Source organism: Macrobrachium rosenbergii, chromosome 31, assembly GCF_040412425.1.
Source record: "Macrobrachium rosenbergii isolate ZJJX-2024 chromosome 31, ASM4041242v1, whole genome shotgun sequence".
NCBI classification, from domain to species: domain Eukaryota; kingdom Metazoa; phylum Arthropoda; class Malacostraca; order Decapoda; family Palaemonidae; genus Macrobrachium; species Macrobrachium rosenbergii.
The window spans coordinates 8,248,790-8,274,534 of record NC_089771.1 but is presented as its reverse complement, the minus strand read 5'-3'; the positions used below and the strand labels follow the sequence as shown (position 1 = coordinate 8,274,534).

The window sequence follows — 25,745 nt, the reverse complement described above, 5'->3', positions numbered from 1 at the left end:
ATTGATCTTCGAAACTTTGTATTTTGCTTCGAGACATGAGGCCTCAGCACTTCCAGCAGTTCATCAAAAGGAGCTTTAGACATTCGGTAATACTCGAAAAACCTTTCATCGTCATATTTTCGTATATTCTCATGAAACTTTTCAAATCTTTTACTTGTTTCTCGTTCTGCATTAAATGGGTGAATCCAGTGTTTACGACGAGTTGACTGTTTCAGTAAGCCCTCTGCTTCTAATGCACAAATAACATTCAGTTTGGATAACATGATAGTTAACCTATCTATGCTAGCTGCTGGGGATAGACTGAGCGACTCCGCCGATTATGTGTGACAGGATGCAGGTGATGCAGAAAATCAGGAAAATTATGATAAAAGGGGGTTCGGGAGGAAATGTTTTTGTTTCGACATGGTCAACAACGCTTCCTCGGACCTAGAGAAAATATATTATAGAGGATTAACTTTGAAAGGAAGGCTGGAAAATTCAGTCGTTTATATACGTACTAAAAGCCATGGTCAAAACATCTGCTCCCCGTATATAAACGGCTAAGGTAGCGTTGGCGTGCTATGTATATATACATATATACTTACTGAACGGTTAATATGAAAATCATACTAAAATCTAGGGCATATTTAGTTCACGGATGAATACACTGCTGTTTACTTTAACATAGACCAACTTCGCCCATACCCATAACGGATTATATAACTCAGTTACAATCCCCTTTGTTACTATCGCAAGACTAAATTGGCTTTCAGTTAAAACTGCCAATAATAAAGGGCAACAGCTCATGCCTTTAGGTGTTTAAAGATAAAAAGTTGCTGAATGAGCCATGATCCCCCAACAAAAAGTTCCCCAACCAAGAGCAAAACAGTTTTCTATGTAATAATCTCTTGATGTAATATAATTTCGATCCATATACTCAAGCACGGATGACATTTTGTTGTTTTACTTTTGATCGATAATCTTTTTTTACATCTCCAGTACAATAAATTTCAGTTTTCTGTTCTTTAAATTCCATAGAGGAGTTTTATGCTTTGCTATTAAGGCTCCTTAATATGCTCCATACGTAAAACATACAAACTACTACGACAAATTTACTGCGGTGGACTCTGCTAAAGTAAATTAAGTGAAATGACTCAACAGCTGGACTGTCATTATCTAGTTCTAGATAGAATATATCCACCGCTCTTTGCAGCTAAGCCCCGCCCACTGCACGCCAGCGATTGGTTAGTTCTCGAGGGGTGAATGACGTCACACTAGTTAGGAGTCCAAATGATTACCAGAACGGATTTGACTCCGTTCGGTCATGTTGAGCGTCGTGCTTAACTGATGACACCACAGATTTGAGTTCCCGGAGTTGTGAAGTATGCAACTGATATCTCCGATAAAAGATATAATAAGCTATATATCATTAGGAAGATCTTGGATCATTTAGTCTGTGCATCTTTTTTTTTAATTTATCACGCGGAGCCTAAATACACAAGCATCTTGCTTTTTTTTTTAATTGGTGTTGGCCTACATAAGCGATCCCACATAGGCCACATTAATTAAAATGAAGCATAGACTTATGCAGCCATGTCAAATGTTAATATCATTGAGAGATTAGGCCTACACGTCAATTTCTTATATTTTGAGGCAATGACAGGTCATAGGACTACACATCAAATTCTTAAGTTTTGATGCAATGACAGGTCGTGGACCTACGAGTCAATTTCTTATATACTGGGGCAATGACAGGTCACTGGACCATACATTACATTCTTATATTTTGAGAACATGACAGGGCACGGGCCTCCACGTCAATTTCTTATTGCAAATAGTTTTCTTCCCGTATCCTCTTGGAAATAGGGTAACTTTTAATTAATATAGTAGTTTCAACTCCACGATACATAATGCATAATATTAAGTGGAATGTACACATATAAGCAAGTGCACATGCACAGACATGCGTGGATGGCCGTAGTAACTGTAACGCCACTTATACCACAGAGAATAAAAGTAAAACTTATGGGCACGTAGCCAATGACACACAGATCAATCAATGATATATATTGAAAATATATTTACAAAAGGGATAACAAATTATATTACTGTGATGGTTAAATATAAGGCTGCTGTAGCGTTTCCATGAAAATGAAGGCTATGGTAGGAAGGCATCACAAGATGCTTAACGAAATAAGAAAAAATAAACGACAGCTGAAAAAGTTATGTATGAGAGGATCCAAACCAGTCTGTGAGTAGCCCATGATATTCATTTACTTTTGGGGGCATTCTTATAGGTTACCCTGTTGGACAAAAGGATACATGAGCCAGTAAATATTCTCTCTCTCTCTCTCTCTCTCTCTCTGTTGTTAGGAGAATATTCTAGCGTAGACTATATAAATAAAGATCTCGATTACTTTTAATTAAAACAAGTTACTATATTTCAATTGACAAGAGTAGGCAGATAATTCTTTACACCAGTAATTTATGAATAGGTTTATTCTGCAGTTGTAGGTCACCACATGAAAAAAGTTTTCGAAGACACAAAACTACAAGCACCATAAAAAAAATGAGAATAACCACAATAAAACGACTGAGTATAAGATAGGCCTATAATCCAAACACCATAAGCTGCATAAACCGACAAAACGACACAGGACATTATAGAGCTACGTCCATTTTTATGATCCTGTTATTTCGAAAGAAGATAACGTCCTTAAGAAAATTCTCAGCAAATTATATCCAATATTACTCATACAGCCTATTATACTGTAAAACTTTAAGCTGAACATAGTCATATACAGGTTTTGTAGAGTGCAGTCACTGCTTGTCATCCCTCCGAATGTGTGAACGAGTGCAATGAAATCGATTTTATGACTTAAAATGCAGTAAAATTTCCTGAAATCAATATGAAATATCAGTCTGCATAGGTCTGAGAGTCTTTGTGTTTAAGTTTAGAATGGTGAACACGCTTGACAATATCAGACGGTAATTATCACTGTCCAGTGATTCAAGTGCACCGATTCGAACGCAGATATTCCCTGTGTCACCTCCGTGTTCAGGTGAACCTCCTTTACGAAACACAACACTGTAGCATCGCGGAACACTCCTGACTTCGTTCATAATTTCCTTTCTTTTAACCACCTTTATTGAGATGCGTATTACGATTTCATTTCAGGGGATAATATAACGTTTCCTTTTGATAATCTGCAGAACGTAATTTAGTTCGGTACAACAGCCATTGCAATATTAATGAACATGAAAAGAACCACAGACTAACCAACTTTTCGAAACTATTGCCAGCCAATTAGGCTCTAACGCGGCCCATACACGATCAATTATATTGCGGCAATTTCATTGTCAATACTCTGAATTGACAATTAAATTCGTTCGATATTGATGACTTGCGCAATTGTATTGGTGAATCAATTTCTCTTGATAACGCAAGTAATTTATTGCACAATTAATTGACCGTCTGTGGTGACCGCCAATTAAATTGTGCAATAAAATCATTTGTCTTCCAGATTTCGTATCGTCAACATGTCTGACAAAGAAGAAGACAGGACATTCCAGTTGGAGTGCATCGAAGTTTATAAAAGTTTACCAGCCCTATGGAAAGTAAAAAGTGATGATTACAGCAACAGACAAAAGAAAGATGCAGCTTACGCTGTGTTGGTTGAAAAATTCCATGAAAATACCCAAAGTACACAAGAGAAGATGTAAAAAAAAAGATCAATGCATATAGAACCAACTATCGCAAAGAATTGAAAAAAGTGCAGGAGTCGGAAAAATCTGGCGCAGGGGCGGACCAGGTATATGAACCAACGTTGTGGTATTTTCATGCCCTCACCTTCCTCAACGACCAAGAAATCCCAGCAAAATCGCGGAGTACACTCACAAAGCAGACAAGTTTATCATCGACTGTAGATGACAGCGGGCCTTCTCATGAGGTATTATTTTACTTTAGCACAGAATCGATTTTTAATTTAAAAACACATTTTCTTATTTATTATGTCACGCTCATGGTGCGTGAGTGCTGCTGAGCTTATTTAAATTGCCTGTATTTTGTAAACTAGCTTTGAACGACATTTTCCTCTTCTACAGCAAGAGCAACAGCCATGGCGATTGCTGGGTCAAAATCCTCCATCCTTTCTCAGCGGATTGCAAGACCACACTGTGCCTGGTTTGCCCAATTAAATTGTCAATTATATTGACCTGTGTGTGGACAACATTAAATTGTCAATTATATTGTGCAACCAGACTTGCGCAATATAACTGATCGTGTATGGGCCGCTTAAGGGATGGTCATGACGTAAGCCGTGGGCAGGGCTTAACTGCAAAGAACGCTGGACTTTGCTAGGAATCCCTCCCAACCACAGAAGGAGGGAGGCAAGTTTGTTGCAACCCCGGAGTCCAAACCTCCTAGATCCCATGATAAGGATAACCTTATCACCAGCACCGCCCTCAGCAATGGAAGGTGGTGATAAGAAATCAAGGCTGCAATTTGCCACAGGGGCTGCCGAGTCACCTTCTTCAGATGATGATGATGATGAAATGACCTTCATGGAAATTGGGGGTCGATGTGTATTTCTTTCATCTCTGTGAATCACCTTTGCCGAATTTCATTCCTAATTTCTATGACAAAGTTTAGTAGAATTAGTATCCCAGTTGCCAGCGAATCTATCTTCATTGTGTAATCACTAAGAGAACTCACTTTGACATTTTGTTGTAACAACTGGAATCTAATATACCTTTAACTATTAAGAGGGGGGGGGGAATACTTATTAAAACACTGCTCAACACATCACCTTCTAGGATGCAACGTTCTTTGTCAAACTATTTCTGCAAACATGAAAAAACATAATCTCTGCTGGACATCACCTTGAAGAACGGAAGTCCCTCTCAGAACTCAGAATGACTTGACAAACTCATGATGACCTGAGACAGAGCAACAAACAAAATGACAAGCAACGCAGAGGACACTTGATACTATGGAAGGAGTATTCATAGGCACACATCCACAAACAAGTGCAATCAGCCGGAAATGCCTCATCTTGGGTTGCATCATTAATCGGAACAAAATGAGCCCTTGGGAACCTGACTGAAAGCCCCAATCAAGTCATAATCAAATAAAAAAAAAACCCTGAAAAGAGTACCCTGTGTTGTCCTTGATTATGCTCTGTTAAACCTGGTGTCAATCAGAGGTAATCTCTCTCTCTCTCTCTCTCTCTCTCTCTCTCTCTCTCTCTCTCTCTCTCTCTCTCTCACACACACACACACACACACCATCAAATAAAAAAAAAACCTGAAGAGAGTAGCCTGTGGTGTCCTTGATTATGCTCTGTTAAACCTGGTGTCAATCAGAGGTCTCTCTCTCTCTCTCTCTCTCTCTCTCACACACACTTATACTTCGTCTTCTTCTTTCGTCCTTTCCTCTATCATATATCTTCTTCTTCTTCCTCTTCTTTTGCTCCTTCAGGACCAACATGAAACCTTCCACCTCTCCAACATGTCATTAGATGAGACAAATATGTCATCTATGACCACCATAAAGACAGTCCTAGTTAGGAGTCTTTAATGTCAGAGAGAGAGAGAGAGAGAGAGAGAGAGAGAGAGAGAGAGAGAGAGAGAGAGAGAGAGAGAGCAGTCTAGGCTAATCAGGCGACATCGACGACTTTACCAAAATGCATCCACCCAAAAAACAACAGACAGCAGTGGGTCTTTGATCGAAGTCTACAGGACTCGAGATATTATCACTCAGCCGTTGAAGTGGGACGCCTTATCTCTTCAGTCATTTGGGCCTTCAGCTGAAACACCTGAACGAAAGTGAATGAAAGAGAATGAAAAGAAGCTATGAGTGATGACAACATTCCTGGTCTTGAGAATATTATTCTGTGCACAAGCATCAAATAAAAGTATAGAGCATCATTATTATCTTGAATAAGAGAATGCGGCACCTCAAGTGAACCATATCCTTCTCTTTCCCTCTTGTTCCATTCACATGTTTTCTTGGGAACAACTTAAACAATACAGCCCTTAGCTCACAATAGCTCCTTGGGCATTGGGATGTGAACTGAAGTCCTGTGACTCCTGTCTGTGCGTTACCTTCTGTCCCTCGATCTCGTCCAGGGTCCTTCGTGCCCCTCCAGAGGGTCCTGGCTAATCCTTTGCCTCCTTCTCTTCAGTCTGGGGATTCTCGGTAATCCTTCTCTCAAGGTCCTTCAGCTGTGCAAAGAAGCAGCTGGATCTTTTGGCCTGATCTCATGAGGCCTCCTGACTCCTCCAGAGCGAGCCTTTACGGATGTTCTCTAAATGTTTTGTTTCCCGCCATTGCAAGCAGTGAGCCTATATCACCGTCTCTTCAAATACTCGGCACCTTTGTTTGTATTTAATGTGATTTTTATCCCCAAAAATGATTATGCATCATTTCTATCTTGTGTGTTTTTATACAAATCCTGAAATCTCAGTATATATAAATATAATTATATGATATCCCAGAGGACCTCAATAACACTGAAGGTACAAAAGAGGTAGTTCTTTATTTTGGCTCCTTAAGTGGAGGGAGAGACGCCTCAAAACCTCGGGAGTAAAGAATCCCCTCATCTGAACCTTCCTTATTATAAAGAGATCTTCCGTGAAAGTAATAACTTTATACACAGTTAATTGGTGTTATTTGAAGTGTGTAGATATTGTCATGGACCATCAGGTTCTCACAAAAAAAAAAACAACTAGGACTGGAATGATAGACAGGGGCTGCGACAAACAAAGGAGGAAGGAAAACTGAATCAAGGTTTGGCAAAAATAAATAAATCATAATCAAATCACATAACAGGAGTCGGTAAATGAAATCCAAAATCAAAAAAATGTAGCAAAACCAAGTTACTTTACAACAAAACAACATAGTAAAATAACACATAGCTACATCATAAAGCTTAAACCACAAAACAAGCCGCATAACTCAAAGCAATGAACGTAATATAAAGCAAGCAGCACACATCATTAAGCAGCATAAATATCAAAATCACGCAGCACCAATAATAATGCATAATCACAAAACAGATAGCATAAATAGTAATAAATATATCCCAGTGGTAACACAAATTCTCCAGGCAGTGCCACACACCACAAAAAAATCAGACAATCTCCATAGTCATGTTGAGACAGACTCCGCTGTCCGGAAGGACGTACACCATCAGACGATCACCGTCGAGTCAACGAAACAGCCCACGACTGTTGACATGAACACATCCCAAAACACAGATGACTACGGCTAAGTCGAAGAGACAACAGGTTGGCTGTCTCACTGGAAACAAACTGCTCCACAGACAACTACATCTTCCAACTGCCGAAGACAACAACAGGTAACCAATACCTGCTGTTCAAATCAAGAAACCCCCATGCTGCTTTGCTGTCGAGAACCTGACTCGCTGCTATCCCAAACCTGACTGTCGCTGTCACTGACACCATGACAGACGTAAGCACCAAATACAAAAAAGCAAGCACTACTGGGTAAGAAGCACACTCCCGCAACAAGGAAACAACCGCAAGCGATATTCCCAAAACAAACAACTGCTACACTCACAATATATATATATATATATATATATATATATATATATATATATATATATATATATATATATATATATATATATATATATATATATATATGTTACAGTCAACATGCCTAATCAGTCATTACGGCGTAATGACTGAAATTTCAGTCATCACGCGTAATGCACTTAGGGGACATTTGATCCCCCAGGAGCTAGTACTAAACACGGCGAAACAGTGAGTCACCTACACTGTTTCGCCGGGTTTAGTACTAGTCCCTGGGGTCAAATGTATTTCGCTGTATTTAGTACTTGCTCCTGGGGATCAAATGTCCCTAAGTGCATTACACGTGATGACTGAAATTTCAGTCATTACGTGTAATGACTGATTACGCGTGTTGACTGTAACATATATATAGTTACAAACACCTACTTCATTTGATTTCCATTTTCCCCTCTTGATTTTGCTTTTATCTTAAAATTATGAAATAACATAACAAAAAATTCCCCTTTGAAATGACAGCACTTGTTAAAAGCATGTTAGTTGTTTTGATATCTTTCATCCTGTTTCCCAGGCAACAATAAGCCAATGCAGGTGGGTAACGAAATTTAACTGCATGACCCTCTTATTGTCTCTACTGTATTCAGTTCTCACAACTTGCACACCCTTCTCGTCCTCCCTCCTTCAAAACTACCTGCGATGCCATTATCGGCCACCCTTCTTGACCTGGCCCGCACCTGCGGCTCTGCCTACTAAACACCTGCATCCCTGCCTACCAGGCCTCACCTCTCACATCAATCTCCTGACCTATTGTTACCTCTCTCTCGAACTCTTATCTGGCCACCAAACAATGACCTTTCCAGGTACCAGGCCAGATTAGCAGCAACCCTCTCTGAGAGGACAATGAAATCCAATTTACAAGAAGCCATTAACAAGTGCCACAAACATACCCATCGCCGGCGCAAAACTGGGCATATATACTGTCCCAGCACTCTGATACTTTGCTAGTCTTCTTCAAGAAACCCACACTGCAAGTACTAGCCACGAAGCCCACCTTCACAAGTTCCGCTGACTGCCTTTCTGAAGGTTCTCACCAGTGCTCCCCAAACTAGCCCCATAACACCACTACGCAATCTGGCACTTCACACACACTCATCGCTAGTCTGAAACACTACTTCACCAGTCTACTACACTGACTTCACGCCCTGGACAAATCGATGCTAGCCACTTCTCACGACATCATTCCCCCTTGATCCTGTAGACATCACAGTCCAGAAGTCACCCTGAGAGAGTCCGCTCGAGTCCTACATTCACTGATATGCTGCATAATCCCGTACTCAGCCACACCTACACACACGTGCTGCTACCCACTGTGCCACCCAGTGCCTTTACCTTCACCATTCCCTTCTACCTCAGTGGGGAAACCTAAGTGACAACGCTTCCACTGACGTTCCTCTGCAGAACTCTGGCTCTACAAAAACCTTTGTGTCTCATCCACAGACCTCAGGTAATGTGATCAGAAGTTGTTTGTTGGCCTTTACTAGGCTAACCTTGTCTATACACCTGTTCTCCCATTTACCTGTATCTATTATTTAATTATCTCCTTCTGAGATATCTGTGATAGTGATCTTGTGAAACTGTGTTCATTGGGTGCATTTTTAGAATTACTCTCAGCTTGTATTTTGTGATATTTAACGTAAATAAGAAGCAGTGTACTAGCTGCATAGCCTACTATGTAAAATCATACTCATTTTAACTGAGTCAAGATGTAGTTTTCAACTCTCCTGCTTTTGCGGATTCGTGTGATACAAGTTCCTGTTGTGTGAGTCAACTGTAGGTCAACAGTGCCACATTCCTGCATATCAGGTGCCATTCCTGGTCAAGATATCCAGAAAGCAAAAGTGCATACTTATCTCTTCCTTGTACCCCTTGCTGTGCATTTTAGATCCTAGTTTTATTTTTAGTATTAGCCTAGTACGGCTTGGAGTTTTAATTCATAGCTTGCAGTAGTGACACGCTTGTTTGACCATTTGTGAACTTTTCTGCGTAACGTAAAATCTTGAATCGTGCCACAGAGCTCTATTGATAGCTTTTGCAAAACTACATCTTTTGATTTTGTGAATTATACTTATTAAGTGGACATTCCAAGTTTACCTTAATCCCCATTTGAATATTGGTAATCTAAAAGTATATTTTCACATTTTCTTTTCTGTTCATTGGAGCACTGTCCCCCTTCAGTCAGTTGTCGTTTCCCAAATCAAGAGTCACACTCCCTTACCACGGCAGTGTGACTTTGACAATATGTGTGTAATATATATATATATATATATATATATATATATATATATATATATATATATATATATATATATATATATATATATATATATATATATATATATATATATATATATATATATATATATATATATGTATATACATACAAAGTTCTTGTGATGGAAACAAAGTGTGATTAGAATTCGTAGCAAGGGAGAATGTCTAGTTTACTGCGAAATCTAGGCTAACACAAGAATGTTACATGTCTCACTGGCAAATTGATACCTTTATGGACAGAGTAACTGGTGTTTACAGATGATATGGTACTGAATCGGGATAGTGAAGAACGGATACTGAAGAAAAACTGCAGGAACTAGTAAAAGAATCTGAAAGTGTCTCCAAGAAGAGTAATTGAGAATGAATGGATGTTGCGAGAATGGATTTGTTGAGATATTTGGATGATGGTTGGAGGAGAAAGTGACAAAGACAATGATAAATGTATTTCATTAAAGAATGAAGCATCACAATAAAAAGAATAACTTCAATCTATTTTATAAAGTTGCTCGAAAGAGGAAGAAGCAGCGGCGAAGGTCCTTATCAGAGTCACGTTGCCTGGCTGAGGTGTGACAAGGGGCGTCACATCTCATGACCTGGATTCCCTAGTGATAAGCCCACGGATATAAAGCTGGGTGCCCTCAACAGGCGATCAGTTCCCCTGTAAGTAACACATTGGTCGTCGTCGAGTGCCCTCCGTGAAAAGACTCCTGAGGATTGCATCGCCTACCTTGGGGAATCTTCTTCCTTCGTTCCTTCCTTCCTGTGGGTTCTCAGTCCCTCAGAGTCGGAATCAGCAGTCACAATGGTAAGAGATTCTGGATCATCTCATCACTCGCAAAGACTCTTCTCACCACCTACTTCTTTTAAGGGGTCCATCTGGCCCTCTGGAGAGTCACAAAGTCTCATCAGCCCTCACTAGAATGCTTTCAGCTACTACAGTCATCCCATACATTCCCTAGCTTCCACTAAGCTGCACTCTACATACATAACATTCAATTGAATAGATACATCCAAAATGTATTATGTATCAAAATATAGCCTTGCAATAAACCATTGTCATCATGTAGCTGATAAGGACACAGGTTTGATAAGAGGTGTCACAGGATGAGGAAATACCTTCTTGTTGAGTGCGTCTCATCACACACACACACACACACACTTATACAAGCATCTATCTATTTGTCTATATATATATATATATATATATATATATATATATATATATATATATATATATATATATATATATATATATATATATATATAAAGAGTTTGGTGAACATTATCATTATTAGTCTTGGTACTATTATTATCTATGAGAATCACTTGTTTTAGAATGAGCTTAAATACACAACTTGAACTATCAAGTTTGTGTTATCTACTTTTGTGTGAAGCGTGTGTGTGTTCAGTGATGTTCGGATGGATGGATGGATGGATGGATAGATTATGAAATTTAGGGACAAGCCCAAGCACTGGGATCTATTTTGGTCATTCAGCTCCGTAGTGAAATGAAATAAATAACTTAATGAATAAGTGAAATGTAAATGAAGGTGTTGATAACCTACAGGAGTAACAACATAAAAACCATATTTAATATATATATATATATATATATATATATATATATATATATATATATATATATATATATATATATATATATATATATATATGAAATATTAATATGCAAATAGGAATATAAAAAATAAAAATAAAAATAAAAGGAATAAAAAATAAAAATAAAAATAAAGTATAAGTGCATATGTTTGTATGCATTAGGTAATTGGTAGAATTAGATAGCAATGCAAGTTAAATTTTAGAATATACATCAATATCTTTTAAGAATTTTACAAGGTTGTCGATATCAACGTTGTCTCCTAAAATATGGGCAAGTTTCCCTAAAAGACCAAATTTCCTGCGGACAGCACCATACACTGGACAAGACACCAGAATGTGCTCAACTGTCAGCAGACTGCCACAGCGAGTACAGATTGGAGCATCACTTCCATCAAAAATAAAGCTGTGTCAGTCGGGAATGACCAATGAGAAGTCTCGTTAAAACAATTCCAGTCCTCCGATCTCTTTGAAATGAAGACTGCTAAAAATTCAAACCAGGTCTAATTGCCTAAAGTTTCTTAATTGTGGCAAGGTTGTTTAAGGACCACTGCTCCTGCCATTTGCGGCGTATACAGCTTCGGATAAGAGACTCCATGTCAACGTATGGAACTTCATGGGTATCCAGTGGTCTCTGATTACATACCCCTTTTGTTTCTCTATCATCTTTTTCATTACCTTTGATCCCCGCATGGGCAGGAACCCAGCAGAATGAAACAGACTTGCGCTTGTTAGAAATTCGAAAAAGCCACTCATGAGCTTTGAGAATCAAAGGACAGGATGAATTGAGACTATTTAGACTTTCCAAAACACTTCTAGAATCCGAATATATTACAAATGTCTTTTTGTTGGTACAATGAACAATAGCTAATGCTCTATTAATTGCAGAAAGATCTGCTGTATATACCAAAGCCGAAGGAGGTAGCTTTGCAGCCTCATAAGAATCTTCTGTAATTACGGCTAGCCCAATTCCCTCTCTCGACTTGGAGCCATCTGTATAAATCCTATATGCACCTTCATGGGTTACATCATGTTCTAAAAATAAATTCTTGGCCATTTCATCAGTAAGAGTCTTCTTAACCATTATTTTTTTTTTTTTACAAACTTTTGCCTTAGGGATAAGCAATGGGGGGGAGGGGGGCGGGGATGAGAATCTGGAGGCAACCAACTGTGAAATATTCTGATTTTTTAACACGTCATCATTTACTTCTTGATTTAACCTTACCTGGAAAGGAACAGATGACATTGGTTTAAATTTTCTGTTGTCAAGTTGGCAAATGACCTTATTTGAAGGATTTTAAGTACTGCTTTTAATGCGCATTAAGTAAGGTAGACCCAGTTCCTCCCACCGTGAGTCAAGTGGCAGTTGATGGGTATCCACACACAGACTCTCGACAGGGGATGTTCGGAATGCATCGGAACAAATTCGTAATCTCATGTTATAGACAATATTGAGCTCATTAAGTTTACTTTTGCATGCTGAAGAATAGATCTGACATCCATAATCTAGTTTTGATCTACAAAGTGCATCATAAAGTCTTAATAAAGATTTCTTGTCAGCTCCCCACTCATATCCAGAGACCACTTTCAAAAGATTAAAAAATGTTTTCATTTTACATTTAAGGTTATCAATATGCTTGAGCCAAGTGAGTTTTGAGTCAAAGGTCATTCCCAAAAACTTAACATCGTCAGCATTTGGCAAAATAGATCCCTCGAGTTTTAAATTAGGTATAACCTCTTGACGTCTGCGCCTTGAAAAGCGGACAGCAACATTCTTAATGGCTGAGAATTTAAACCCATTTAGCTTGGCCCATTTGGAGACGGAATTAATAGCTTTCTGTAGATGTCGGCATGCAGATATAGCATCGTAAGTAGTGCAGTAAATAGCCAAATCATCCACAAAGAGTGAAGCTCGAACAGGGCTTGGAGCTTCATCCAAAATGCTCTTTGTGGTAATTTGAGAGGTGCAAAATAAGATGAGCAGGAAAAAGGTACTGCTGGTTTATTGGTGATCTAGGCGGTTTATATAGCGGCAGACTGACGTCGCGCCGCGGAATACAATGGGAACAAGGGTGACCTGAGGTCGATAATAATTAACAATAAATACAGTGAACGAGTACAATTAAAATTATACAAATGAACAGAATTGAAGTTGAATACAATCTTGATGCCTGCGAAAGAAGAATACATGGTATACAAATCGGAGACAGGTAAACAATTATATACAAAGTTTAAATGATTGGATTTGCGTGACCCGTCACGCCAGGTGTGATGAATTGTAGAGGCAAAGAAAATGGGACGTCACTATAGAAAACTTGCTCAGCAGAGACTTAGTCGGCGTATCTGCTGGGGCACTGAAGGGTGCCATGGCTGCGTGAGGACATCGGGGAGACACCCTGTGTGTTGGGGGGCAGCTGACTGCGGGTGTGGGCGGGTGCTTTCGGAGGTGATCGCGTGCCCCAGCTGCGGCGACAGCTGTCCAGGTGGAGGGTGCGGTGTGGTGACGTCTGTGTACTCCTCCAGGAGAGTGGCCTTGACGCAGTCTACCGACACCCAGTCGTTCTTCCCGTGAAGGGCGAGCAGGAACGCCTTGTTGTTCCGCTCCAGCACACGGAAAGGCCCCCTGTAGGGCCTGGTCAGTAGTGGGTGGATGGCATCATCCCTGACGAAGACGTGGGTGGTGGAGGACAGGCTGGGCAGCGTGAAGGTGACCAACCTGCCGGTATATGTCCGCTTGCAGGGGTGAACTTGTCGACTATGTCTCAAAGCCTCTGGACAGATGGGTTGTGGCGGTCCTCTGTAACTACCTCGCCTGGGACCACGAGGGGCTCGCCGTAAGTTTCCTCAGCTGCGGACGGGGCACTGTCAGCCCTGGGGGCGGTTCTCAACCCTAGGAGGACCCACGGCAGCTGGTATTTCCAGTCCTCGGCGGTGCAGCGGGCCATAAGGGACGCCTTCAGGGACCTGTGAAACCAGTCGACCAAGCCATTGTCATCAGGGTTGTAGGCCGTGGTAGTGTGATGAGCTGTCCCCAGCAGCCAAGCCAGGGCAGACCACAACTCGGACAGGAAAGCGGGGCCCCTGTCAGTTGTGATGTGGTCTGGGACACCGAAGTGGTTGATCCAACTGGAGAGTAGGGCCTCGGCATGCGCTGGCGGTGGCTTCTTGCATTGGCGTAGTTTTGGGCCACCTTGTTGAGCGGTCGACCACCGTCACGATATATCTGGACCCGCCTGACGGGGGAAGGGGCCTGACGATGTCGACGTGAACATGGCCGAACCACCGCCCTGGCTGCAGGGACTCCTGCTGGATGGCGCTGACGGGGAGTGCGGGCGCTGGTACCCACTTCGTTGCCTTCACGGAGTCCGTCAAGTGCTGCGCCGTGCAGATCAGGACCTCGAGGGGCATGGTGTAGGGCTCAGGGATTTGTGTGCGGACCTCTGGGAGGAGCTGATGGAGGAGGAGCTCCCGCGACAGGCTTATTTCGAGTTGTTTTCCACTGCCGTCGGTGTCAGGGAGGCTAAGGAGGTCCTGTATCATGCCCCATGACTCCATGACGCTCTGATCCTGCCGCGGGCTGACAGCGAGGTCGAGGGCACGGGCATCCCGCTCGGCGATGGGCAGGGAGCATGCCTCGAGGAGGGACTTCTTCAGGAGGTGGTAGGTGAGGGGGTGTGCGGCGGACACCCACAGGACGAGCTTCCTGTAGATCTCCTCCGGCCGGTCATTGAGTACTGTGTCTGCTTGTAGCACCTCGTCATTGAGTTCCGCCAGCCTGAATTGACTCTCAACCCTGTACAGCCACACAGACGGGTTCCCCTGCATTAACAGCGGCAGCTTTATGGCCAGGGTGGCCCTTGCTTGTCCTGCCAGGCAGGGCCCTGGGCAGGGGAGAGTGCAGGGCACGGGCAGGGGTGTGGAGGAGCGTGAGAGCCTCAGCACGGGGGCAGGCGCGGGTGATATGGGAGGGAGGTAGACATCCGAATCCACAAGGTTAGCGGTTAACTGAACGAGGGAGGAGATGTCCACGTCCATGCTCGCTCTTGCCCTCTTAATTGGAGTGGGATACTCGCGTCAAAATGCACTTGGAAGCGCGCCATGTGAGTCCGTTAATGACGCTGGTGATTTGCCGACGAGAGTCAGCACGCCTGAACGCTGGTTGCAGCGCCGTAGTTAGACCGTTAGGGGTGTGAGGTAGTTCCTGGAGCCAAGACTGAGTCACCGTATGGGTCCACTAATGGCTCCGGGAACCACTCCGGGGTCACCACTTTAAGAGGTGCAAAATAAGACGAGCTGGAAAAAGGTACTGCTGGTTTATTGGTGATCCAGGTGGTTTATATAGCGGCAGACTGACATCGCGCCGCGGAATACAATGGGAACAAGGGTGACCTGAGGTCGATAATAATTAACAATAAATACAGTGAACGAGTACACTTAAAATTATACAAATGGACAGAATTGAAGTTGAATACAATCTTGATGCCTGTGAAAGAAGAATGCATGGTATACAAATCAGAGACAGGTAAACAATTATATACATGGTTTAAATGATTGGATTTGCATGACCCGTCACGCCAGGTGTGACGAATTGTAGAGGTAAAGAAAATGGGACGTCACCATAGAAAACTTGCTCAGCAGAGACTTTTACTCTAACTTTTATGAATCTCTCAGATAAAAAGGAATGGATGAACCGAATTAAGTTGCCCTTAATACCCATTTTCTGTAGTTGTTTAAGAGTTCCATAATGCCAAGTAGTATCATAGGCTTTTTCCAAATCAAAGAAGACCCCTATTGTCTGGCACTGACTGACAAAACCCTGCTGAATTTGGTTGAGAGTCTTATAAGTGGGTCAAGGGTCGATCTATTTTTATGAAACCCAAATTGGAAAGGAGAGAGAAGCTTATTTGATTTTAAGTGCCATACCAAGCGAAAATTTTTCATTTATTCCATTAATGTGCAAATACAGCTTGTTAGTGCTATAGGTCTATAACTTGTAGTGTCTTGGGATCTTTATTTGGTTTTGGAATTGGGATTACGATGGAAATTTTCCAGGAAATATGCATAATCCCAGTCTCCCTAAATCTTGTTAATGATCTTAAGAAGGTAGCTTTTGGCCTCTTCAGGTAACTTCCTAAGCATTATATATAAAATGGTATCTTCACTAGGAGAAGTGTCATCCGTTGAAGAGAGTACTTCATGTAGTTCTTGAAGAGAAAATCTTGCATTGTATACCTCCCGGCTATCACCAGATAGATTCAGATTAGCCTGAGTGTTCCTGATTCTTTGGAATTCACTAAAATAGTTATTAGGGTTAGAAATATTGGAGAAATGTTGACCCAATGATTCAGCTATGTCTGAAAGGTTTCTAATGAGGTTATTTCCTACTCTCAAAAAGGGAGTTTTTGGTGGCACAAATTTCCCTGCAAGTTTTCGTACCTTTTTCCATACAAACCTCGATGGTGTTTTCCAGTTAATTCCATTTACATAACAAATCCAAGAGTCTTTCTTGGCACGATGAATGTATCAGCATTGTTTTGCCATGGCTCCTTGATATATTGTTTTAGCAGTGGGAGTGCCACTTGATTGGTACTTCTTGTAGCATGTCCTGGTAATTTTTTTTAAGATGGCACATTTTTTGTCCCACCATGGAAAGGTTGGTTTTCTTGGCTTGCCAGTAGTTTTTGGAATAGAGGATTCTGCACTGACTAAAACAATGTTTTGCTTTTATGTGGTTGTTGAAAGATTCACATTCCTTATCTAGTTTGATTTCCTTCTTATACTTCTCCCAGTCAGCTTCTAATGGTTTCCATCCCTGTGGCATTCCTGTAAGGGTATTTCTGGCATATTTTAAAAGAATGGGATAGTGATCACTGCTATTTAAAAATTCATTTACTGACCAAATAAAATCTACAGCTATTGCAGAGGAACATATACTCAGGACAATAGCCGTGCAAGAATTAAAATATATATTATGGTAAGTCATAGTACCATCATTTAAAAGCACAATATCATTATTATTAATAATGTCTTCTATAATTTTACCTTCATTATCTAAAGTATGTCCTCCCCACAGTGGATTATGGGCATTAAAATCACCAAGAATAAAAAATGGCTGGGGTAGTTGATCAATTAGTCATTGGATGTCAGCATCTGAGAAGTTAGACCTAGGAGGCAGGTAGATGGAGCTAACAGTAATCTGCTTGTCTAATATGATCCTGAGAGCAACTGCCTGTAAATTTGTACTGAGGGCTACAGGCGAGTATTCCAGTGATTTGCTAACAATAATAGCAGCTAATCCATGCGTTCAATCACCCACTGGAAGGGTAGAGGTGGAGATCTCATAATTAAGTCCAGGATTGAACATCTCTGGATCCAATTGAGTTTCCTTCAAGCAAATTACACCAGGATTAGTTTCTCTTAGCAGGACCTTGAGATTTTCAGCACAGGAACGCAATCCTTTACAGTTCCATTGTAGAATGTTGAATAGAGCCATTATGGATTAGATTTGAAAGTCTTTCTTTTTTCCTCTTTGGGTGGCCTGGAAATAGATCTTTATTTCTCCTAGTTTGATTTTCTTTAGGAGGATGATGAATATCTGCAGCTGTAATTTGAGCCATCTCTTTACCTTGGCTTTTAGGTTCCACTGAAGTACTTGCTTCACTTGAGCTCAGCACACTATAGCTGTTGTATATTGAAGCAAATTCGTTTGGAGCACAAGGGGAAGAACCTGGAGGAATCCTTCCTCTCTTTGGGGTTTCTTAATTGTTCCGACTCCATTAGATCAGGCAGAGATTTTGCCTGTGATAGATTTACTACTTTAAAAATAGGAGATGGAAGAGATGACGGGAGAGCCTCATCATCTGGAGGAGACCCATTACCAACCACAGGCAGTTTGCCTGCTTTGGTGGAATGTGCTCTTGCCTTTAGTGACTTAGCACCTGACCCAGATACCTGGAACTCCACCACAGGGGTTGATACACCTACTGCAGGAAAAGGTGTCCCCACTGGTCCCCTTGTGGTAGTAACGGGTACCAGGTTTAGAGCTCTTGCATAGCTCTTTGATTGGCCCAATTGTTGTTTGGCATATCCAATGCTCATATGTTCAGCATTAGCTTTATTTACTGCTGATTGTTCACATTTTTATGCTTCACAATTTTTATCATTAGCCTTATGGTTGAGCTGACAATTACTACACTTTGTTGTTTTAGAACATGCACCATGATCAAGGGTGGAGCAATTTATAGAGACTTTTGCGTTCTTACACGCTCCTGAAGAGTGACCACACCTGAAAAAGTTAAAGCATTGGATAGGTTTTGGGAGGAAGGGTCTTACTCGAACTCTTTCGTTTTCAAAGTTTACATGGGATGGCACGTTAGGGTCTTCAAAGGTCAAAATTATTATATTTGCAATAGATGTCTTTTTTTACTTTCCATACTGTTGAAGGGTTCATTTCAAGGTTTCCACTTTCCATGAACTCATATAAATCTTTGTCAAAAATGACCCTCGGCCATAACTAAAATTTAGGTGTGGTCTGATTTCTTTAATCACATCATTCCCAGAAGGATTCATTAAAGATATCATTTGAGCTTGAGTTTTTGATTTAGCATGTATGAGCACTGTACCTTTTCCAAACCTAGATATATCTCCACCTTCTTCTGGAGGTACTTGCAGAACTTATAAAAATTGTAGTTTTCCTCCTTAGTTGTAGCAACTAGTCACATGGGAGGTTTGGGAGTTCTGGATGGAGTATCACCCTGTGTTTTCTGACAGGTATCTTGAACCCATTCAGATGGTATTTATATATCCAAATTTTTAGGTACTTTATCTGTCAAAGCTCCTCTAATAACAGACTGATTTATTTGCAGGGTATTGATGTTACTACTAACCTTTATGGCATCTTCATTTTTATCAAAAGTAACAAATGCTTCCCATTTTAACTCTACTTCTTGGAAGTTCATCCGGATTTCAACTATGGTTCCAAAAGGATGGAAAGTTGTCAAAAAAGTTTCATAGTCTCACTGATCTGGTATATCTATTACATGAAGCACTTGCAAATTCTTAACATTTGGTAATTTTCCAACACATTGTTTTGTTGATACTTTATCTTTAGTAGAGGCATTAGCAGAGTCCATTGTCGAACCACCGCTATGCTCTTGATTAACTGAGATTTCCTGGGGATGGTTAGTTTCCCTGCCAGAAGTCATAAGGAGGGTAAATCATTTCAAGGCCTTGTCAGAGGTCATCATCTGCACCAAAACATCATCAAAGGGCCCAGGGGTACTCAAATCCTTATGGCCACTATTCACAAAGGACTGGGAAAAAAATAAATAAAAAAACAAAGAAAAAAATAAACCAGAAAACTTTAAAAAGATATCATCAGCCTTTCATGGAGTTTATTCTTCTACCAATGGCACAAGTAAGAACCGACTTCCAAATGTCCGCATCCCTACCCTACCCCACAGGGGATGGCACAACATGATTAGAGTGGCACAAGTGTAAGCCAAACCCACTTGCTAGGACTGAGAGTATTACAAGAATACAATCATCACTACCCTAATCATATTATGGGCAAACCGGATAGAATGCCAAGTCCTATCCCTAGAGCTAGACCCCCCTGGAATCTGTGGTCCAGCCCCAAAAAATAGTTCGGCCATTCAAATATCAATCTGACATCTCTCAGGTCCGAACATTATCGGGTAGCTGATGATCCTGCCAGTTCCCACTGTTTAGCTTCGGATATAAACCCAATCCCAGCTATGATATCTTTTCCTATTTATCAGGTCCAATAAATTTTACAAAAATTGAAAATTCCACAAAATTTTTCAAAAGAAATAAACAATAATATATGAGACTCTTGGACTCAAACCCGAGAAGAAACAAATTTCTGGGGTTCAAGAGCCCCGTCACCACGTCAAGGTGCTCCCACATCAAGGGGGCAGAGATGTTCAGGAGATAAAATAAGTAGACAGGCAAGGAGGACAGCCATTATGATTATAATTATAATTATGATTATGATTATGAGCAAATGAGAATAGTCAACATGAGAGTCAATTCCTGCAAGACCTCACAAGAAAGAGGACTGATGGGGTTTCTGGTGCTGCTTCCTGCCTGGAGAGAAAGACAGGAAAATAGGTCTCTCTCAGCGATTCCCAGGGGAGGAGCCCCAGCAGGCCTTGCCAGGGAGAGAAAAATTTTCAGCGATAAGGAACTTTACTGACAAGGCCTTAACCGTTCTTTTGGCGGCTTCTTCTTTCTGTGGTGAGGATGTTTCTTAGGCCTGACAATACTCATTACTTCCCAATGAAACGAAGACAGGCAAAGAGACAGACTGACAGACAGGCAGACCTTTCAAAGCCTCCTGAGATCCTATTCACTGGTCATTACACCTCATGAAAAGGTGTTGTTGCAAAACATGACGTTATTGCTTATCAAACAGTCTTCCCTGAGCATTCTGCAAGGAAGAAGGCTCTTGTTGTCCCGAGAATTGGGTCCATAATAAAAAAAAACTTGTTTTCTCTTCTTGGCCTCTTCTTGGAAGCCATAACAAGAAAGGGTCAATGTCATGGGTTACTTGAAGGCATCCATTTCATTCCTAGAGAGAGAGAGAGAGAGAGAGAGAGAGAGATGAGAGAGGTCTGGTCTGTGTATCCACTGACCTTACACACATGGGAAACGCAGGAGCAAAGGTTCATATAAGAGGAGTCGTGTTACCTAGTCGAGATGCATATCGTATGATCTGGATTTCCCAGCGATAAGGAGATAATGCCTGATAAGGAACAAGAATCTAAACTTTTTATACACACACACAAATATATATGTGTGTGTGTTAGTGTGTGTGCATATTATACTGTAATGGCCTATCGACCACCAAGCAACAAACATCTCATAAATCTCTTTCAACATTCACCTTAAAAACGCTTAAGTCCACAATGGGTGGAATCAGTCATACAGCTACCACAGAATGTGCAAAGTGATTCAAGGGGGACAAACAAACACCGAAAAAAACACTTAATATTTCATACATAAACTTCAGACAGAAGTGATACCTGAACCCCTTAATACAAAAGCTAATAACAACGCAAATACCCTTGCATATGAAATAAAAAACAGACACATATGCTATTAAGGAAAAAAGGAAGCACAATTACATTGAAAAGGGGGTCTGGAAAGTAAGAGAGGATCAAAGGAAACAGAATAGCCTAACAATTACACTCTAACCTGATTATACAATTAAGGACTTTAATATATGCAGAGATCTCCCCAAGACGGGAATAATCCACCTCCACGCCACATGCAACCATCCCGGGCAGGATGGTATAAGTAAGGGCCCGTCAGGCAAATACAGCCCCAAATAAATTTCCTCGTCTAGCTGACGATTTCAAAGGTACACTCGTATTCCACCTTGCCAGATAGCAGCAGAGAGTACCCTCTGGCATTAATACTGAGCCAGAGACGGAGGTAAACGCGACGTTAAACCTCCAAATATATGGAAAGATGATGTACGCAACAGGACTTGCTGTAACCATCCAGGGCAGATAGTCCAATATCAATATCAGCCATAGGCTAAAGTAGTAGTATGCAGTCACAGCAGCAGGTAATTCAAAACTCTTCATACGGCTTAGAAACAGTTCTCTCACCCATTTTTCTCACTCGAAAAGAGAAAGAAAAATGTAACTGCTTGTTGAACATCAAAGGGCCGGTGAGGAGGATAAACAACGTCCTTAAGAAACTCTGCCCAAATGGCTTAATATTAACATACAAAATACAACATACTATTATACTAATGCACTAAAATAACCAAAAAAAACATACAAACAATATATATATATATATACAATATATATATATACATATATATATATATATATATATATATATATATATATATATATATATATATATATATATATATATATATTATATATTGCGTATTTACATTCCTCCCTCGTAGCCAGCTAGGAAATAACTCAAATATCTCAATAAAAGCACTTCTCATTTGAATGTTAGGCCAAACAACATGGCGGAAAAGGAGGGTTATCACTTGTTTTGAACCAAGAACGCATTCCTCTCTGCACCTGAATGGAAGCGAGTACAATGGAACCCTTTTTGACCACTCCTGATCACGTGTCCAACAAACGACCCCTTCAGAAGTGTTATAGGCGAATACAGGCTGTGAGGTAGCTAGGAACTTAGCCTATAAGTACTTAACCATAAGACCTACTTTTCTCCACCCTCTTTGCTGGCTGTATGACTTTTTGCAGATCGACCGAGTCTAAACTCCGAAATGAAAACAACCTGGAGGAGCACACCTGGACTCTCACACCCAAGCACTGCGCAAAACCAGCAATGTGTACAGAAGGGCATCTTTCCACCTCTCCCACTGGTGACGACTAATCACGTTGATCGGCCGAGCCCTTACATGTCAAGCGCAAACATCTACAGGCACCAGGAGTCATCCACGCTCTGCTCAAGTCGAACCATCGCCTTGTGAATCAAATCCTTAAAGAATACTGCCATCTCTGAAAGACAGTAAGTCTGGATAGCATTTCACCCTGTTGCGCACAAAGCCAAATGTGGAAACTAGTTCAAGCCTTATCAGGCTTTTCAATTTGAGACGTGTCATTCACGTCATTGTAATTTCCATGTTCTTTAATTTTGATTGCCTGCTGGACCCCCATTTCCAGTTTCATTTGATTTCTTCTTGTGTAAATAAATTCACTGTAACGCAATCCTTATTCATTTCCCATGGCGACCTTCCATTCTTTTGATCAAATTGGTAAAATAAGGTAAGTTCTTAAATTTTCCCTTCATTTTGGTTATGCCTTTTGGCCCCTCTGGCAGTAAAACTTCACAAAAAACCATCTTGCATTCTTCCAAAGAGACCCAGTGCGTAATAGTGGCAACCTTGCCAGGATCTAGTCGGATTAGCAAAATTAGCCTCGCCATTCGCTAAAGACTTGGAACAAAACGAACCAGGAAATCATCCGTTTAATTCAATTAATTTCATTATTTCACAAAGGGCAATACAGAACGACTAAAGCAAGCGTATTAAGGTAAAAAGGTCATTATCATCATGTCTAGTAAAATTAAGGATACGTAGGGTTAAATAGGAAAGTGATATTAATTTTTCTTTAAAGAAACACGCAACACGCCGGGTTAGGATTCTTAATAGGGAGGCGTGTGGGTTTTAAGTTAGCAACACAAAGCGGCAAGCTGGGGACCTTACGCCCTGTAAACTTTCGAGTTGTAAGTAGGACAGCTGGGTTGTGTTGCCAGATGAATAGGCAGTAGGAATAACAAAGTGCTTTATTAGGGATTATTGCATGTGGTAGCCGTGAAAAGTTAGCTAGGAGTTTTATTCAAGAACAGTTACGGCGGAGAAAGTATACAATTTCTCTGTCTGGGATAAATCTTGAATTCAAGCACTTGAAACGTGTAGCGGTTTCTGGCATCCCGATGCCGAACAAATGAGTAGACGTTCTGTCAGTTGGCGCATGCGCAAATCAGTTCCATTGGCTCCAACAACAAAAAACATTCCAGGCATAGTCATTTAACAAAACTCACATTTGATATTAAAGTAACGTAACGGCATTGCTGCTGTTTAAAGTCAAATAATTCATTTTGCATTCGAAACCTGCCTTCAGCCAAGAAAGTAGAGTTTTAGTTTTCCCTGCAACACTTTCCCATTCTCTGTTGGCGTGCAACAAAGCAATGAGTCAGGCAACAAAGCGAGTCGATCGGCTGTTCTCACACACGCGACTCAATCCCACATCTTTCGTTCACACTAAACGAAGTTTCATCACTTTTCAACCTTAATGTAAACCTTCACAAAGACTTGAATATCTTTGAAATAATCTGAAATCTTACTTACTATCACTTGTCATGGCGAGAGCAAATCAGTGAAATTACGTAAATACCAAAATTCCATTTTCGAAAATCACTTAGCGTAATTTTGCAATTGTAATTTATCTTAAAACAAAAGGTAAAGTAACTTAAATCCTAACCGCCTAGTGTTCCATTACACTACACTCTCAGAGAGAGAGAGAGATTTTTTCTTCTTTTCATCATAACAAGGGGATACCAACATTAAGCACTGAGTATTGGAAATTAAACCCACGAATCATAAAGCCAAATATGACAAGAATTTTCTTTAGTTTATCCAACCTTCCATCTTTTAAGATCCAAATCCATTATTCCTTACTCACACATAGTGCACAAATTTATATACGTGCCTGCGTTCATTGAATTACCTTCCCCATCTCCTTTCCTTTTCCGTTAAGTGCTCAGCCACAGAGTGAATTCTTGTATGTCATAGGGCATACATACCGACATTTTATAACATTTATCAACTGCCGTGCATGAGTGGGAATCATTATCCAAGTCTTGCATATGCCGCAAGCACCAAATCGCATATTGCATGCAAACCCCATAACTTCCCCTTTCTCATGTCAGGGAGAAAGCTTCTTTTCCCCCATGTCAGGAAATCACCACTAGTTCTTAGGACTATCCACCCACGAGTGCATGCCCAAGGGTTCATTTCCATAGTGCCCTACTCTGAGGCACTGCCAATCAATTAAAACTACTGAAGCACTTACCTTTCTTCCTTCCCTCTTACTCACCACTTACTTCTGCCGGAGTCTCTCCTTTCCCTCTTACTTCTTACTTACCTTCTGCTTCAGGCAGGGTGCCACTCCTTCAGTGCTGTTTGATTGCACTGACCTTTTAATATCGCTCCCAGGAGCACACCGGCACCACAGTGCCACCAAATCAAAGTAATCAATCATAAGCCACTGCACCTGTACCTGAGATACAGAGTGCCACCAACAGTGTATCCGCCCATAAGGACCGTAGCGCCTTCAGGATCACTCCCACCTCCTAAGTGTATCCGCCCATAAGGATCAGACACCCTTCAGGATCGCTCCATCAGTGTGACCTTTGCATGGCACACTCAACCACAGTGCCATCTTATTATATGGGTGCCACTATCACTGAAGCCACCACATTACAGGACACTTCCCCCCTATCATCACAACCCTCTCCTCCAAGTACGTCCAGTCCACCCACTTAAGACGCCCTTACCCACCAGCACCATGGAGGCAGAGAGTTACAAAGCCTTCATGGACATGGGGAAGGAGGCCGGTCTCACGGGAGCCGCGCTCACCAAATGGATCAAAGAACAGATAGCTGAGCGAAGGCAGCATGAAGAAGAACAGAGACAGTGAGACGAAGAAAAAGGAGAGAGGAAAAGACAGTGAGAAGCCGAG

General features: G+C 41.0%; 1 protein-coding gene across 2 annotated transcripts in view; it reads left to right on the top strand.

The window, feature by feature from the left end:
* Positions 1-10,514: 10,514 nt before the first annotated feature.
* LOC136855350 (tripartite motif containing 13-like) overlaps positions 10,515-25,745 on the top strand; it is a 29,561-nt gene continuing 14,330 nt past the window's right edge. The window contains exons 1-2 of one of the 2 annotated variants that reach the window (XM_067132270.1): positions 10,516-10,672; positions 22,743-23,010. Coding sequence is in view for 1 of the 2 variants with exons in the window: in XM_067132269.1 (XP_066988370.1) it covers positions 10,670-10,672 (3 nt within the window). In the remaining variant the exon portion in view is untranslated. Of the gene's footprint in view, positions 10,673-22,742; positions 23,011-25,745 lie in introns of both variants that reach the window. The other variant, XM_067132269.1, reaches the window with a different exon arrangement.